Here is a 17,105-nt window from a genome sequence, read left to right on the forward strand (position 1 = left end):
AAATAGGGCATCCTGGAATGAGAGTTATTCCTCGCTAACGGCTCCCCCAATCCTCCAGCTCCCATCCCCTGCTCCCGGTGCCAGTCGGTCTCAGCGTGTTCCAGGGTCTGGCCTTTACCTGTAGAGGGATCACGGTCTCACTCGCTTCTCGCTCCAGTGGAGCCGAGCCTCCTCCGGTGCCCAGAGAACCTCTCGGGGTGCGGGGGCGGAGCCTCGGCTGGTGCAGGGCCGGGGGAGGAGTCCCCCAGGCCGGACTCCGCCTCCTCCCGGTGAGGCCCAATAGGGTGGCGGCCCCGGCAGCCCCGCCCCGGCCCTGCCCGCGCGGCCCGCGCTTCGCAGGCCTCCGCAGCCCGCCGCCAGGCAGCTGCCGGCGCTCGGATCTCGCCTACCCGGTTTCCTTCGCTCGCTCATCCGCCAGTCCGACCGCCCACCCGCTCGGGATGGCTGGTTACCTGCGGGTCGTACGCTCGCTCTGCAGAGCCTCTGGCTCCGGGTCGGCCTGGGCGCCAGCAGCCTTGACAGCCCCCAACTTGCAAGAGCAGCCGCGGCGCCACTGTGAGTGCCACGAGGAGGGTCCGGGCGGGGTGCGCGCCCGGCACCGCGACGTGGCGGCCTTCCGGGCGGGGACCAGCGAGCGCGACCCGGGACGCCCGCGGGCCGGGGATGGCGGGGTAGAGCACACAAAGAGCCGGCGCACGGGGGCTTGCTCCCTTGCCCCACCTTCCAGGCTGTGCCAGTCGCAGGGGTGGGGACTTGAAGAAAGGTGGCAACTGGTAGCCCGGGGCGATCTCGGCCCTTGCAGCCCTGCGCCCCCAGATTTTCCCGCAGGGGGTTCTGGGGGTATCCCGGGCTCAGAGGGTATCCTGCCCGCCCTGCGCTCCTGGAGGGAGACAAAGCAACCGAGTGGGTGCCGGAGCGCCTGGCCCGCTCCCCAGCGAGAGGGAGGGTCTCGGCGCGGTCCCTGATCAGACAAAGGAGGGGAGGGAGGAGGCAGCCACTTCCCCTTCCTTCTCACCCTGGGCTCTAGGTAACCCCTGCTCGCTGTCAGGCGCTCGTCGGCTATTTTTGGAGCCTTTTAGGCTACAGCTGGAGGAGCGTCCTTTTTATTTTCGCTTTGTTTGGACGCCCCCGTTCTCCTTGTCGACACACTTGAAGCTCCATCCTGGGGCCTGTCCTTGGCTTGACCGGCCTCTTCTCGCCAGCAGGCTCCCGCGCCACTCCTGGGCCCTGCCCAGCTCACCCGACCAGGAGACCTGGCAACCGAACCAAAATGTCACTTTTCCAAATCGTGCGTCATAACTTCTGTGGTACCCTTAGTCCACTGCTTCGGAGAGACGGCAGTATTTTTTTTTTGGCCGTGCCAGGTCTTCGTTTCGGCATATGGGATCTAGTTCCCTTATTCGGGATCGAACTCGGGCCCCCTGTATTTGGAGCGCGGAGTCGTAGCCACTGGACCACCAAGGAAGTCCTGAAACGACAGTAGTCTTGATAAGTAGGGCATCCAGGGACGGGGGAGCCTGGTGGGCTGCCGTCTGTGGGGTCTCACAGAGTCGGACAACACTGAAGTGACTTAGCAGCAGCAGCAGCAGCAGCCTGAACTTCCATTAAGGCAGGCTTGCCCCTCTGACATTGGTCTGCCCCCTGGCTCTCCATCGCAGGCTGCAAAAGGCAGGGAACAATGTGGGTCCCTTGGCCCTGGCTACTGCCTGTTGCCATGGAAACCCCTCTCCTGCCTGGCCCGCAGCCCCTTGGAGTGAGGACAAGGGGGTGGGGCCCAGGCAACTTGGTCTTACTGCTGGAGTAGGTAATCTTTAACCTAGTGTGGGAGCAGCTGACCAGAACCCAGAAAGGCCCCGGCCCTCTCCTTTCAAGGAGAAAGGGGCATTTCTGTTTTTGTATACTCATGGAATTTGTCTTTAAGGAGCCAGCCCTGCAACTCAAGGTTTCATGGGTCCCCAGACCCCAGACAAAGTTTCCCATATGGCACCACCTTCAGCAAAATATGGCAGGAGTTAGATACATTCGCCACTTCTCCCTTTTATTTTTTCTTCTGCATATATGGTAAAAAATTAAATTAAATTAAAAAAAAAACCCACATAAACAAGAAAACAGAGCCCCTTTGGGGGCCTGAATTTCGGTAACATGTAAAAAGAGCAGCCAGTGGCAGGTCCTTTCAGAAGCCCCTAAGAGGGGTTTAGTTATTAATGAGGAGAAAGCCTGGTGTTTGAGTTGGACATGCATGCGACCGTACAGTTGTGACCTCTGCTAGCTTGTTACTTGGCAACGCTGCTGGAGACAGAATACTTGGCATTCCCCTCGATGACAAGAAAAGAATATGCTTTGGCTAAAATACTCTTGTGTTTTTGCTGCCGGGTAATTCCCACACGTGTCTCTTTCTAGTTTTGCAACTCACAGGCCTCCTACTGGTGGTGGTTCTGATAAGTTCGCCTGGGGAAGTGAGGGTGGGCTCTTCTCAACCGCTCAGCGGGATCTTTATCTGGCCTTCCTTCACTCCGCTCCTAGCCTGGGAACTTCTTAATTTCCTCACCCGCCTGTTCCTCAACTTTTCAGATCTCCGTGACCTGCTTCAGATCTTGGTGACTTGTTTGCCCTTTTAGATTTCAGAGGAAATTATTTAACAATTGTTCGAAGTTGTGCAGACCTATCAGTAGTGTTCTTATGTGTTCTCCACTGAGCCTTGTTTCAGCTGCATCAGATAAGACCATAGCTACCCCATCAGACGTGGCACTGCTGCTGCTGCTGCTGCTGCTAAGTCGCTTCAGTCATGTCTGACTCTTAGCGACCCCCATGGACTGCAGCCCACCAGGTTCCTCCATCCATGGGATTTTCCAGGCAAGAGTACTGGAGTGGGGTGCCATTGTCCGCAGATGTGGTGCTAGGAGTAAAGAAACCGTCTGCCAATGCAGGAGACATAAGAGATGCAGGTTGAGTCCCGAGTTGGGAAGCTCCCCTGGAGGAGGGCGTGGCAGCCCACTCCAGTATTCTTGCCTGCAGAATCCCATGGACAGAGGAGCCTGACATCCATAACGTTGCAAAGAGTTGGACACACTGAAGTGACTTAGAATGCATGTACCCCATCTGGGGTGTTTTGGGTGGTCATGTTTCGGCCCTGTAGGTTTTAAAGAAAAACTTCTGGAAGGGCCTGGGGCCTGTCCCCCAGATCCTTTATGGAAAGCTGAGGCCTCTTTTACTGATTCCAGGATGGGGTGTTGGAAATTGCTCTCTGATTACTGGAAGTCAGCCTTGTGACTTGCTCTGGAGTTTACACTTCTGTAAACCCATGTTTAAAATGCCAATAGATGGCAAATATTAACGTGATAAATTGTGAGCTACTCCAGCCCGTTACCTGGCCACCCAAGTACATTTGTGATGGTCTGGTGCCATTTCACGGTGAGAACTCACCGGCCTCGGTGTGGTAAGGTATCCCGGGATGGGGGAGGGGATGGAGTAACTTTCTGACTAAAGAGTAGGTTATGACCGGGCAGCCCTGACCAGACTGAACTGACTGTAGCTTGACATTCATTCATGGACTTCAGCAAATATTGTGCTTCTATTATGTGCCAGGCACTGTGCCAGGGACACTCTGGGGACAGAGCTGGGCATAAGGGACAAAGACTTCTGTGCTTATGGAGCTTAAATCCTAATGTGAGGAAGGACAGTAGACAAGGTCGAAGTTGGCTGGTGTGATGTACATGACAAGAGCCAAGGAGAACAAATAAGGCAGAAAGATACGGGTGAAGGTCTGGGTAGGGCTGCCAGGTAAGACCCAAGTGAATGAAGGATAGTAAGTCCCCTATACGACCTAGTTCTGTTCCTAAGGCCCATTTGTTTGTAAGTCCAACAAAGTTAGCTTAGGTACCCAGCTAACACAATGGGCTATTTAGTACTGTACTGTGATAGATTTATAATACTTTTCACATAAATGGTCCATAAAAAAATAAAGAAAACATTTTTAATTGTACAGAACAGTGCCTTGAAAAGTACAGGAGTACAGTACAACACTGGCACACAGGTGCTGGCATCGAGTGAACAGGCGCGAAGAGTTACTGACTGGAGGCGGGAGATGGTAGAGCAGAAGGGTCGTCAGCAACAGGGGACGGAGGGCAAGCTGCAGTGTCGCTCACGCCGGTTGCTGGTGGCACGGGTTCCGGTTCCTTGCTGGAACCAGATGCATGTTCGCATCTTTGAAAGTCTGCATCTCGAAAGTTCATACGTAGGGGACTTACTGTACTGAGGGAATAAGGGAATGAAAACAGGCCGTTTAGTGTTCAGGGGAAGAGGGAATGCTGATGCCAAGGCCATGATGCAGGAGGGTACCTTTGCTTGTTGGAGAAACAGAAAGTCAGGCTGGCTCAGAGCGCGCGATGGGAGATGAGGTCAGGCTGTGGGGGTTGGGGGGGGCTTGTAGGCCACTTTGGAGGATTTTGGCCTTTTCTGAGTGAAAGAGGAGGCTTTTCAGGGCTTTGAGAGGAGTGTAACTTGATTTACATTTTAACAGGACCGTTGGCTAGCATCAGGGACCTGGCAGGAGGGTTGCTTGGACCTTGGTGGCGGTTGGATTCTGGGCTTATTTTGTAGGAAGAGCCGGTAGAATGTTTGTGATGGTTTGGACGTGGATGCAAGAGAAAGGGAGGCGTGAAGGAGGACACCAAAGAAAATGCTAGAGCTTCTTCTGGAATTGCTGCCCAGCCTTCTTGAACCCTCAGGAATTGGGGGCTTCCCCCCACATTCTACTAGGTCTCTCTGCTGACAGAAGCGTGGGTGGGAATGTGGTGAAACCAGTTACATAGACAGAGGGGGGCGAGGGGGTGCCTGTCATGGGAGGGCCCTTTAGCCCAGAAGCTAGATCTCTTTACTTGAGCAGCAAGTAGATCCTGAAACCCGGGCTGGGTTTTGAAATCCTTACTCCATGTTCCCCGGCTGGGAGTTGGCCTAACGGACCTCTTGGGACTGGTGTAATTCCATCCTACACTCGGCCCAAGAGGATAGTATTTGTGCAGTGGGTCATCTGAAGATTTCATGGTGACTGTTACTTGGATTTCAGGTCACCTGTCACCACCTGTCTCCCAGAGAGAGGCAGATGGTGGGGTTGTCTCCACCATAGTGGCTAGACAATAGGCAAGCTTTCAAACTCAGATGCCTCGGGGTGCTCTGGAGGGCACATGGCAGGGCTGGGATGGAGGGAGAGGCTGACCTCTATCAGCCTGTCCTTCATCCTTGCTGTGGGCGAGCAGGGGCTCAGTGGGATGAAGTGACTCCTTCTTTAAGAGGGACTGGATTTTTATGTATAATCTTTTTTTTTTTTTTTTAAACTGGTTTAAACTGGTTTAAAAAGCATTTTTTAATTTCTTATTTTTTATGGTAAAACTGCACAAGAAGAACTTCCACCTTAACCATTTTCATGTGTGCAGTTCGGCGGAGTAAAATACACTCACCTCGTTGTTCAGCAGTCTCCACAGCTTTTTCATCTTGCAAAACTGAAACTCGGTACCCATTAAACAACTCTGCTTCCTTTCCTCCCCCCCTGGCCCCTGGTAACCACCATTCTACTTTCTGTTTCTGTAATTCTGACCACTCTATGTACCTCATGTAAGTAGAATTGGACAATATTTGTGTTTTGTGTGACTGTCTTGCTTCACTTAGCAGGATGTCCTCAAGTTTTTTCCATGTTTAGCACGTGTCAGCATTCCTTCCTTTTTAAGGCTGAATAGGCTGTCGTTGTCTATATATAGCACATTTTAAAAAATATTCAGATTAAAATATTGTTCTTCTGAGTCAGGTATAGGAATTGTGAAAAGCTTGGGTGATATAGTTATTAAATCCTTACATACTTAATACTATTTCTAATTTATTATGAGTTACTTCCCAAAAATGTTAGTCACAGCTGAATTGAAAAAGTATTTGAGTACTACATAAAGTTTCCATGCTATGCTAAGTCACTTCAGTCGTGTCCGACTCTGTGAGACCCCATAGATTGCAGCCTAACAGGCTCCTCCATCCATGGGATTTTCCAGGCAAGAGTACTGGAGTGGGGTGCCATTGCCTTCTCCGAAAGTTTCCATAGGAGCAGGCATATAAGGCTTTGTCATATACTTATGGAGAATTGTTGTAGGTGTTACAGTTTATGAGGTCCCCAGTTTGACTTAATGGGTTGAATAAGTCTATAATGTTACTAGCTGCATTGTAATTTCCAAAAGTAATAATGCATGTAATTAGAAATAAAATAAGAAAAACTTTTTTTTTAACTTTTTATTTTGTATTGGGATTTAGCCGATTGACAGTGTTGTTTAGATTCCACATATAAGGGATGTCATACGATGTTTTTCTTTCTCTGTCTGACTTGCTTCACTCAGTATGACACTGACTAGGTACATCCATGTTGCTGCAAATTATTTCATTCTTTTTAATGGCTGAGTAATATTCCATTGTATATATGTACCACATCTTCTTTATCCATTCCAATAGAGAAGCTTTTTAAATTAAAGATCTTCTTCTCAAAAACAAATAAGTTATTTGGGAAAGGTGGTGATGTTGTTTATATAAGTACACCACATTGTAAGTCTGATCCAAAAGGAATTTACCATTGTGGAATTTGAAACAAAAGAACCAGTGGCAAAGGCTATTGAGGTAGGGCCAGATCCGTCCCTGAAACTTGGAAGCGCTTCCTTTTTTAGTTTGAAAGCAAGTACATCCATGTTTAAGAGGTGTGGGGCCCAGTTTTGGAAAAAACTCAGAATCATGAACATAGTTTAACTTTTTGGCGAAAAGTTTTTTCTTCAACATCCTGGATTCGTTTCCAAAGGGTTCTTTTCTCGTCTTGAATGTTCATATCACACTTTATTTCTCCATTCATCTGTTGATGGACACTTGGGTTGCTTCCACCTCTTGGCTATTGTGAATAATTCTGTTGTGAACATGGTTACACAGATAACTTTTTGAGACCCGGCTTTTAGTTATTTAACCAATTTTTTGAGGAACCGTCGTACTGGTTCCCATAGTGGCCCCACTATTTTATATTCTTACTAGCAATGTACAGGGGTTCCAATTTTCATCCTCATCAACACTTGTTACTTTATGGCTTTTGTTTTTGTTTTGATAGTAGCTATCTTAAGGGATGTGAGGTGGTATCTCATTGTGGTTTTGGTTTGCATTTCCCTAATGATTAGTGATGTTGAACATATTTTTATGAGCTTATTGATGGTTTTTTGAGAAATTGCTATTCAAGTCCTTTGCCCCTTTATTAATCAGGTTTGTTGTTGTTGTTGAAAGGGCCTGTTTTTTAAAGCCTTGGTCACCAAACAGCATGAAAAAGAAAAAAGAAAAAAAAAAGACCCACTACAAAATGACCCACCCCACAAACAAAATGAGCCACAAATAAACAAGAAGACCCACCCCACAAACAAAATGAGCCTCTGCTGCTGTGGCTTACACCTCCGATCCCTGTTCCCAGCTCCTTTGGGCAGTTGCTTTGAGAAAGGCTGACACTTGACTTTGATAATAATGCCTCTTGCTCTCTCTGTTATCAGTGGTGATAGTGATAGGGTTAGTCGCTCAGTCGTGTCTGACTCTGTGTGACCCCATGGACTGTAGCCCACCAGGCTCCTCTATCCATGGGATTCTCCAGGCAAGAATACTGGAGTGGGTTGCCTTTCCCTTCTCCAGGGGATCTTCCCAACCTAGGGATTGAACCTGGGTCTCCTGCATGACAGGTGGATTCTTTACTATCTGAGTCAGTTTTCCTTTCCATCCTCACTCTCTAAGGGTAGGCACTGTTGTGTTGAGATGTTTCAGGAAAGGCCATTTACCCTTGACACCTGGTTGTAAATAAGCGGGCCCTGTGGTCTCTGAGGGTTTGACATTTGCATACACAGCTGGGAGGGCTGCCTGCTGTGGTCTTGACATTGAACTCCCCCACTGAGGTGTGGTGTCCACAGGCTGCTGTGCCTGAAGCTCAGAGCTTGAGTGGAGCCCAAGCTGAGGCTGAAACCTTTAGGACTGGCCCCAAATGGACCTCTCCTTAGGGATTTGGATTATGGTAGCTTTAGTACATTTAAAGGTCTTCCCCTGGTAGCTCAGCGGTGAAGGTTCCACCTGCCAAGAAAGAGACGGGGGTTCGATCCCTGGGTCAGGAAGATCCTCTGGAGAAGGAAATGGCAACCTGTTCCAGTATTCTAGCCTGGAGAATTCCATGCATGGACAAAGGAGCCTGGGAGGCAACAGTCCATGGGGTCCCAAAGTGTTGGACATGACTGAGCGACTGAACAACAAGTACGTTAAAAGAAATTGATGGCTCTTATCACATTAACTCATAGAAGATGCATCTGAAAATTAAGCGAGCTGGCTCTACAACAGCCCAACAGGTCCAACAGGTTTCTGCAGGGCCACTCCTGCTTTAGACCAGACTTGCTGAAGGTCCAAAGTCCCCACTGCACCTTGGGAGGAGCTGGAGCAGTGCCAGCCGTGTTCCGTCTTGTTCCCTGGGGGAAGAAATATTTGGAGCCTGTGTTTGCGTTCTGCTTCTCTCCATCTGGCCCACAGGGGCATCCAGAGGCTATGCTTGAGCCAAGGCCCTGGGATCTATCCTGACCCTGACACAAGCCATGCTCCCTGGGTCTCATTTTTCTTCCTTTTTAGATTAAAAAAAAAAATCTGTTTGCACTTCTTTGGAGAGTGAGTCGTCCGGCTGCACATAATTCACTTGCTGCTTCTGCAGGAGGGGGAGCGAATGCTGGGCAGTGGGACCTGGCTGACACGCCTCCCTGCATGGTGAAGAGTGGGTCTGGCCAGGAGGAGAAGGGCTCTCCCACAGACCTCTTCTCATGGCTGTGATATGCTGTGCATGTGTCTGGTTCTAGATGCCGACAAGAGGATCAAGGTGGCGAAGCCAGTGGTGGAGATGGACGGCGATGAGATGACCCGTATTATCTGGCAGTTCATCAAGGAGAAGGTAGTTCCCTCCCAAAGTGGGCGGCCTTGCACGTGGCTGGCCAGGCTCAGTGATCAGTCCCAGCTCCCATCTCCTGAGCCCTGCTTCAGGTCCCCGGGATTCACCCATCACCCTGGTGGGCAGGAGCAACCCTATTTGTCTCCTTCTGCCCACCCTTCTGTCATGTCCAGACTACTCATGGGCCTTGTTATTTTATTTATTTTTAAAATATTTATTTTTTTGGCTGCATTGGGTCTTAGTTGTGGCTCTTGGGCTCAGTTCCACAGCATGTGGGATCTTATTTCCCAGACCGGGGATTGAACCCACATCCTCTGAATTGGAAGGCAGGTTCTCAACCACTGGATCAGCAGGGGAGTCCCTGCTCTTATTATTTTTTAAAATACTTCTTTTTTTGGCTGTGTCAGATCTTCACTGTACATGGGGGAATTTTTCGTTTCGGCCTATGGACTTTAGCCATGATGCAGTCTCAATAGTCGTGGTGCGTGGACTTAGGTCAGGCACGGGACTGTCCTCACCAAGGTTAAAGCATTTTAAAGAATGTGATTAAACATAATCACATATCATGTCTTTTTTTTGGCTAAATTAAGCTTTTGTTTTTCTCTTCAGATTAATTAACACATATATACAGATACAGGAAATATAAGAAACACACTGGAGGAATTCAATCTGTGTTGCAGATTGAATATTTATCTCCTTTCAGAGAGCTGGCACAGGTTGACTTATCCTTTAGGAGTTTCTTTTTTGTTTTTAATTTATTTTTTATTGAAGTACAGTTGAGAATGTTGTCTTGATCCACTGCGTTCCGACGCACTCTCTTGAGGGAGTGAAAGCTGAGCAGGGATCATGAACCTTTCCTTAGCGGTCTGGGGATGTCATCGTGAGTCGTGGGGTGGCGTCGGTTGGGGACAGTGATGTGTTTGAGCCACCACTGCAGGTGGTTCCCAGGGTGGCTGCTTGACTGCTCCAGAGTCTCTGTGGGCTGGGTCTGCCCGGGGGAATACACGGTCCATGTGAAGACCCCCGCCTTGTGTGTCTGTCCCCAGGAACAAGGTTGAGAATTGCCGCTTCTGAATGGGGAAGGAGAGGGAACCCGCTGTTCGGAGAACTCTAGATGTGTTTGGAGTGGGGTTTGGCTGAGTTGATGGGCCACCGCGGGGGATCGGTGGTGTTTTACGTGGTCCACGCTGGGAAAGAGCCCTCCAAGGGGCTTCAGCCTGATCTGCCAGCCTCTCTTCAGAGCCCCAGCTTCCTGCCAGCTTTGGCCAGCCCTCCAGACGTCTTTCCTCTTCCCCTCCCAGACGGGGTGAACCCAGGTGCCCCTGAATCCCAGTCAATCTGGGCTGATGCCTGGCCCCGGCTGTCTGTTTCTAGCTCATCCTGCCCCACGTGGACGTCCAGCTCAAGTATTTCGACCTGGGGCTCCCGAACCGTGACCAGACCAATGACCAGGTCACCGTCGACTCCGCGTTGGCCACCCAGAAGTACAGTGTGGCTGTGAAGTGCGCTACCATCACCCCTGACGAGGCCCGTGTGGAAGGTGCGAGGGGCGGGGTGGGGCGGCTGGGACGGCGCGGGTGGGGACAAGGAGTTAGAGGGTCGCGTCTTAGGCTGAGCCTGGCGGGTGGGGCTGGAAGCGCAGCGTCTGGACTGAGGCTGTGTGTTGCCAGGTTCATCAGGCTGAGCTCCGCCCAGTGTGAAGCGGCAGTGATACGGCTGACAGAGTGCTCACCACGTGCCAGCTACTGTTCTGGGCACTTCACACACAACGTGCATTTAAGTCTCACAACAAGCCAAAAGACCCGGGGTTTTATCAACAGTTTCGTTTTATGGGCTCTTGCCTGAGGTGGCACAGCTGGATCTTGAAGCTAAGAAATCTGATTCAGGAGTGTCCATGGCCACTCTCGACTCTGCTGCTTCCCCAGGGTGGTTTTTAGGAGCCCCCTTCTAGCTACATTCCCGCTTAGGGTTCAGATCCTGGTCGGAAGGTTTGGGCTGCAGTGGGGCCACTTCATCTTTGTCCTCATAGAGTTCAAGCTGAAGAAGATGTGGAAGAGCCCCAATGGAACCATCCGGAACATCCTCGGGGGAACTGTCTTCCGGGAGCCCATCATCTGTAAGAACATCCCGCGTCTCGTCCCTGGCTGGACCAAGCCCATCACCATTGGCAGGCATGCCCACGGCGACCAGGTTGGCCCTGGTGGGAGTGGGGCTCCGAGGGCCTGGGACACCTTACCCCCAGCTGGAGCCCTGGGCCTGAGCCATCTTCTCATCTCTGCAGTACAAAGCCACAGACTTTGTGGTTGACCGGGCTGGCACATTCAAGGTGGTCTTCACCCCAAAGGATGGCAGCGGCCCTAAGGAATGGGAGGTGTACAACTTTCCCGCTGGTGGCGTGGGCATGGGCATGTACAACACGGATGAGGTGAGCAGCGGCTCCTGCGCTCCCTCCCCCACCTATGTCTCTGTCTCCGGCCACATTGGGTTGGTGGTTCTGACTCTTCCTGTGTCGGTGGCCTGAAGGTCTGAGGCCTGAGAGCAAATGCATCTTTAAGTGTATTCAGGGCGCCCTATGGTACGCCTAGCATCCTGTGCTCATTCTCGGGTGCGTCTTGGGGCATATTGGTTGTCAGCTCTTGGTTTACAGCAAACTGGGTAAGTGCTTCTTTCCCTCCCTACCCCCATTTCTTGGCTTTCCTTTCCTCTGTGGTTGGCCTCATTCTTAGGCCATGAAGAAATGGCCAACACTGGCTCCGGGCTTATCCCTGCCAGCCTGGCTATCCTAGCAGAAAAGAGCCTTTTTGGCTCCTGGTTCCAGCTAAAGTAGATGGCTTGGGTCACATGGCCATCTCCCAGCCAATCATGAAGGCCCAGGGGAGGAAGGGCTCTGACTGGATAAACCCGGGACACAGGAGAGACAAGCAGGTGGGCTGAGGGCATGGCCCCACCCTAGCCATATGGTTTTGGAAATGGGGAAGGTGATAGCTTTTCCAAGTAAAGCTGGGCGTCTGCTTTCTCCCAGAAATTGGGAATAGGGTGGTGGGCCAGCAGCAACAGCAGATGCTCACTCCAGGAAAATAAAAAGTGAAAGTGTTCATCGCTCAGTCGTGTCTAACTCTCCATGTCTGTAGCCCGCCAGGCTCCTCTGTCCACGGAATCCTCACTCCAGAGGGCTAGGTGAACCCTGACTGCCTGGGTCGAGTGCGGGGAGGGAACTGCTGTTCCCAGGGCTGGGCCTGCCCGGGGGACCACTCCAGGGACCTCTCTCTCCCTGCAGTCCATCTCAGGTTTTGCGCACAGCTGCTTCCAGTATGCCATCCAGAAGAAGTGGCCGCTCTACATGAGCACCAAGAACACCATCCTGAAAGCCTACGACGGGCGCTTCAAGGACATCTTCCAGGCCATCTTTGAGAAGTAATGGCTTCTCCCTTTACTGTTTCCCAAGGAGTCCATGACCCTCCTTCCTGGTCCGCTCAGTCTTACCCACCCGGGGAGGCTGTCCTAGTGTGTCTGTCTTGGCCCTGAGGCTCAGGGAGGGATTCCCCAACCTGTCAGCCTCCTGCCCGCTCTTCACCACAAGCCCCTTTGCTCCCAGGCACTACAAGACTGAATTCGACAAACATAAGATCTGGTACGAGCACCGGCTCATTGATGACATGGTGGCTCAGGTCCTCAAGTCCTCGGGCGGCTTTGTGTGGGCCTGCAAGAACTACGACGGAGACGTGCAGTCGGACATCCTGGCCCAGGGTACGCTCTCCGCGGGGATGGGGGTGGACCGTCGGTTTTCCCTTGCTGGGAGAGAGGGTGGGCCGGGAGTCGGGGCGCTGGTTTGCACACCCTTTTGGGAGGAAACTGCTCCAGTGGAGCAGCTGGACTGGAGCTTGCCTGCTCATCGCAGGGTCTGCTGTAGACACATGGCCCAGGGGCTCTCTGGTGTCTGAGTGAGGAAGGGTCATTTGTTATGTTTGGACTGGGGTATTGCTAAGGCTGCTGTTCCAGAGGAAGTAGTACACAGCAATTTAGGTCCTAAAGGCCAGGCTTGTTAGCCCTGAGGTTGTTCCCATCTGTGAAAGGGCCTATCCATGCAGGAGATGTTCCTGTCCATGCAGGAGACTCAAGAGACACGGGTTCAATCCCTGGGTTGGGAAGATCCCCTGGAGGAGGGCATGGCAGCCCACTCCAGTATTCTTGCCTGGAGAATCCCATGGAGAGAGGAAGCTGGTGGGCTACAGTCCATGGGGTCACGAGGAGTCAGACATGGCTGAAGTGACTTAGCACAGCACAGCGCATGGAAGGACCAGGTGACTCTGCTTGGCTCCAGATTTGGTCGAGGTTTGGCTGTAGTAGAAAAATGGGAGTAAGTATTTGGTTGACTGAAAAGTTTGTTCAGGTTTTTCTGTAACATCTTTGGCCAAGTTTTTAGCCAACCCAGTACAACCAGATGCTCTTTAAATTGCAAAGAATTTGTTCTGCACAGTAAACCTTGTGGATATAGGACAATATTGGGGGATGATGGCAAACCCCCCAGCCCTACAGCATCCTAAAAGACAAGCTGAGTTGCAGCAGAAAGCCATTAGGGAGGAACAGAAAGAAATATTCAGTTGTAATGGGAACGAGGGGCTTCCCAGGTGATCCAGTGGTAAAGCATCTGCCTGCCAATGCAGGAGACGAGGGTTCGATCCCTGGTCCAAGAAGATCCTCTGGAGAAGGAAATGGCAACTCACTTCAGTATTCTTGCCTGAGGATCCCATGGACAGAGGAACCTAGGCTCCAGTTCATGGGGTCGCAGACAGTTGGATACAATTGAGCAGGCACAGATACAGTCATCTTATTGGGACTCAGAGCAAGAAAGATAATGGGAAGAGGCAACATGTATGCATAGGGAGTGGAAGAGAAACCAGGCTCTGTGAGAGAGGGGGGCGAGGTCTAGCTCCCATGAGGAAAAAGTGAAACCCATGTCAGGCTGCAGTGAAAAGGCAGAGGGTCTCTGTGCTTCATAAAAACCTTCGACTTTATTTTGAAAAGTTCAGTGTGACCCTCTCACTAGAACAGTTCCTATCTAGGATGGAAGGATGACAAGCCCTAGCACACAAGAGAAAGGCATGAAGTGTGTAAGGACTAGTGAGTATGAAGGTCCCACATGAAAATGGAGATGGGATCCCCCTTTCTCTGCCCCAACAGCAAAAATTCTTAGGCAAATAATTTCCCTCTAGAAGTTGCCCACTTTTTCTTTCTTGGGCTTATTATGGTGCTGTGGGGTGCTTTTGAAGCCCAGGAGACCTTGACCATAGTAAACATTGACATCTGGATTTGAAAAAATTTGGAAGTAGATCACAAAGCTCTTTTTAAATTTTTAAATATTTATTGTTTATTTGACTGTGCCAGGTCTTTGTTGTGGCATACAGGATCCTTGATCTTTGTTGCCGCCCTTTGGGATCTTTAGTTTCGTCATGTGGGATCTAGGTCCCTGACTGGGGATCGAACCTATGCCCCCTGCTTTGGGAGTGATGAGTTTTATCCACTGGACCACCAGGGATGTCCCAAATCGTAAAACTTTCAAGTGGCCTAAAAGCAGAGAGCTTCCTGGGTAGCTCAAACAGTAAAGAATCTGCCTGCAATTTGGAAGACCTGGGTTTGATCCCTGGGTTGGCAAGATCCCCTGGAGGAGGGCATGGCAACCCATTCCAGTATTCTTGCCTGGAGAATTCCATGGACAGAGGAGCCTGGCGGGCTACAGTCTGTGGGGTTGTGAAGAGTCGGACACGACTGAGCAACTAATACACACATACTCAAAAGAGCAGATAAAGGGATGACTGTAAAATAGCTGGCCACAGGCTTTATTCTTCCTGCTTGAATGAGCCTCTTGGTCACCTGCCAGGGTAGGTGGGTAGAACTTTGTGGGGGGGGTCTTGTGCCCTGGGGGGCCATAGATTCTGGGGCACCTGGAGGTAGGGGATGTGGGTGTATGCTAGCAGGTGGATGAGAACCACCTCTGAGTGCCACCTGCCCTGTGCTGGGCCCTGGAGACCCAACACAAGTGCCTGAGGAGAGGTGCTGGCACTGAGGGGGGTCTTCCTGCTCTCCAGGCTTTGGCTCCCTTGGTCTGATGACGTCCGTGCTGGTCTGCCCGGATGGGAAGACCATTGAGGCTGAGGCTGCTCATGGCACGGTTACCCGCCACTTTCGGGAGCACCAGAAGGTGAGTGCTAGGGCGGTGGCTGCGTGCCCTTCTATGCCCAGAGCCCAAGCCCACTGGCCCTGAGGGCTGGGCGCGTGGGCCTGGTCCTGTCAGTCTAGAGGGGGCATCTGTGTCCAAGGGGCCTTTACATTGGTTGCTTGGCTCTTCATCCCCCTGTGACCTCTTCCTCCAGGGCCGGCCGACCAGCACCAACCCCATCGCCAGCATCTTTGCCTGGACACGTGGCCTAGAACACCGGGGCAAGTTGGACGGGAACCAGGACCTCATCAGGTGAGTTGGTTCTGGGCAGGTTCTGGGCTTCAGCTCCATACAGCTGGGGTCTCACTCTGCCCCGTGCCCTGCAGGTTCGCCCAGACCCTGGAGAAGGTGTGTGTCGAGACAGTGGAGAGTGGAGCCATGACCAAGGACCTGGCAGGCTGCATCCACGGCCTCAGCAAGTGAGTGGTCTGGGGTCAAGGCAGGGCTGGGCTTCTGGGGCCTCAGGGTCAGGTGGATCGTAGCCCAGGGTCCCTTGTAGAGGCTTCTTCCTAAGTCAGCTTGGCTGCCAGGGGACAGGACAGGTCCATGGCCCTGAGTGATGGCTGGGGCTAGCCTCCCCACACCAGGCCCAGTGAATGGGTCCCTGTCCCTAGGCCAGCTGCTCAGAACCTTCCATCCCCTGCCACAACCACCTCCCGGCTTCTCTCAGAAGAGCTTTACTGAGCTGCCTGTTGTAATCTGGAAAAGCAAAGCCAGGCCTCGCTGGGTTCCTGCTGAGTTTGCTGTGGCCCCCTCCCCCCCTTTTTTTTGCCCACACCATGCTGTATGTAGGATCTTAGCTCCCTGACCAGGGATCGAACCTGCACCCCCTGCAGTGGAAGTGCAGATTCTTAACCACTGCACCACCAGGGAAGTCCCGTTGTAGCCTCTTGACAGTGGGCTCCAGGTAGCCTCTGGCTTGCAGCCCTCCGCACAACGGCACGAGAGGCCTACTGTCTGGACGCTGCCCTGGACGGGGCGGCGGTGGCGGGGGGGTGTCTGTCAGGACCACCCTCACATGCACGTGCTCTCTCAACAGCGTGAAGCTGAACGAACACTTCCTGAACACCTCGGACTTCCTGGACACCATCAAGAGCAACCTGGACAGAGCTCTGGGCCAGCAGTAGCGGGCCAGGGTTGCTGCCAGCTGCCGAGCTGGCCGGGCCGGAGGCGAGCGGGCAGCCAGGGGTCCCCCTGCCCCCCCGACCGACACGCCCCGCGGTGGAGGGTGAGCCTCTTAGCCCCTGTTAGGAGGCCTTTCTAGGGGACGTTTTTTTTTTTTATAAGCAAGAAGTTTTTAAAAGTATCTGTGTGTTTCCCCTCATGGTGACGTGAGGCAGGAACAGTGTGTTTTACCTCAGCCGGTGGTATCTTTTGCATACTGTAATTTATATTGCCCTCGGGACACATGGTGCCATATTTAGCTACTAAAAAATTCTTCACAAAACAGGTCTGCTGTGTTTGTCCCTGAGGGGAAGGAGGCAGCCAGGGCTGAAGAAGCAGACGCCTTCAAAGGGCTGGTGGATTCCAGCAGGGGTGGACTGGGACGCCCAGGCTGCCTCAGGCCTCTGCGGTCCAGGGGCCGGGTGCCGGGGGTGGGGGTGACCCGGCAGCAGGTCTTCGAGGGGCGTTCACTGGGATTTCCCAGCACGTTCTGGTTTCTATATCCTCTTCTCCTTTTTGAGAGTAACCACTTCCCACTTGATTCTGGTTATACTTTTTTGTGTTTTGTTGTTGTTATTGTTGGTTTTAACCAACAATGTTTTGTTATTGTTGGTTTTAACTTTCTAAACGTCTCCAGACCTCTTGATTTGCCTGTTTCTCAGTCCTCAAAACAGGTCCCACAGAGTAACCGCCTCAGTTCCTTGCCCACGGCTGCTTAGAGCTTGAGCCTGGGAGTGTGCGTGGGGCTCCCATGTGGTT

At 51.9% G+C, this 17,105-nt stretch overlaps 1 protein-coding gene across 1 annotated transcript; it reads left to right on the forward strand.

Annotated features, from left to right (window-relative positions):
* Window positions 1-324: 324 nt before the first annotated feature.
* On the forward strand, window positions 325-16,629 carry IDH2 (isocitrate dehydrogenase (NADP(+)) 2). The gene is made up of 11 exons (XM_006058226.3): window positions 325-555; window positions 8,877-8,968; window positions 10,340-10,505; window positions 10,995-11,155; window positions 11,247-11,390; window positions 12,243-12,379; window positions 12,561-12,712; window positions 15,052-15,164; window positions 15,337-15,434; window positions 15,509-15,601; window positions 16,222-16,629. The coding sequence occupies exons 1-11, from the start codon at window positions 441-443 to the stop codon at window positions 16,307-16,309; spliced, it is 1,359 nt and encodes a 452-aa protein (XP_006058288.3). The 5' UTR covers window positions 325-440; the 3' UTR covers window positions 16,310-16,629.
* The last annotated feature ends 476 nt before the right edge of the window (window positions 16,630-17,105 follow it).

The sequence above is a fragment of the Bubalus bubalis genome, chromosome 20 (genome assembly GCF_019923935.1).
Source record: "Bubalus bubalis isolate 160015118507 breed Murrah chromosome 20, NDDB_SH_1, whole genome shotgun sequence".
Classification (NCBI taxonomy): Eukaryota; Metazoa; Chordata; class Mammalia; order Artiodactyla; family Bovidae; genus Bubalus; species Bubalus bubalis.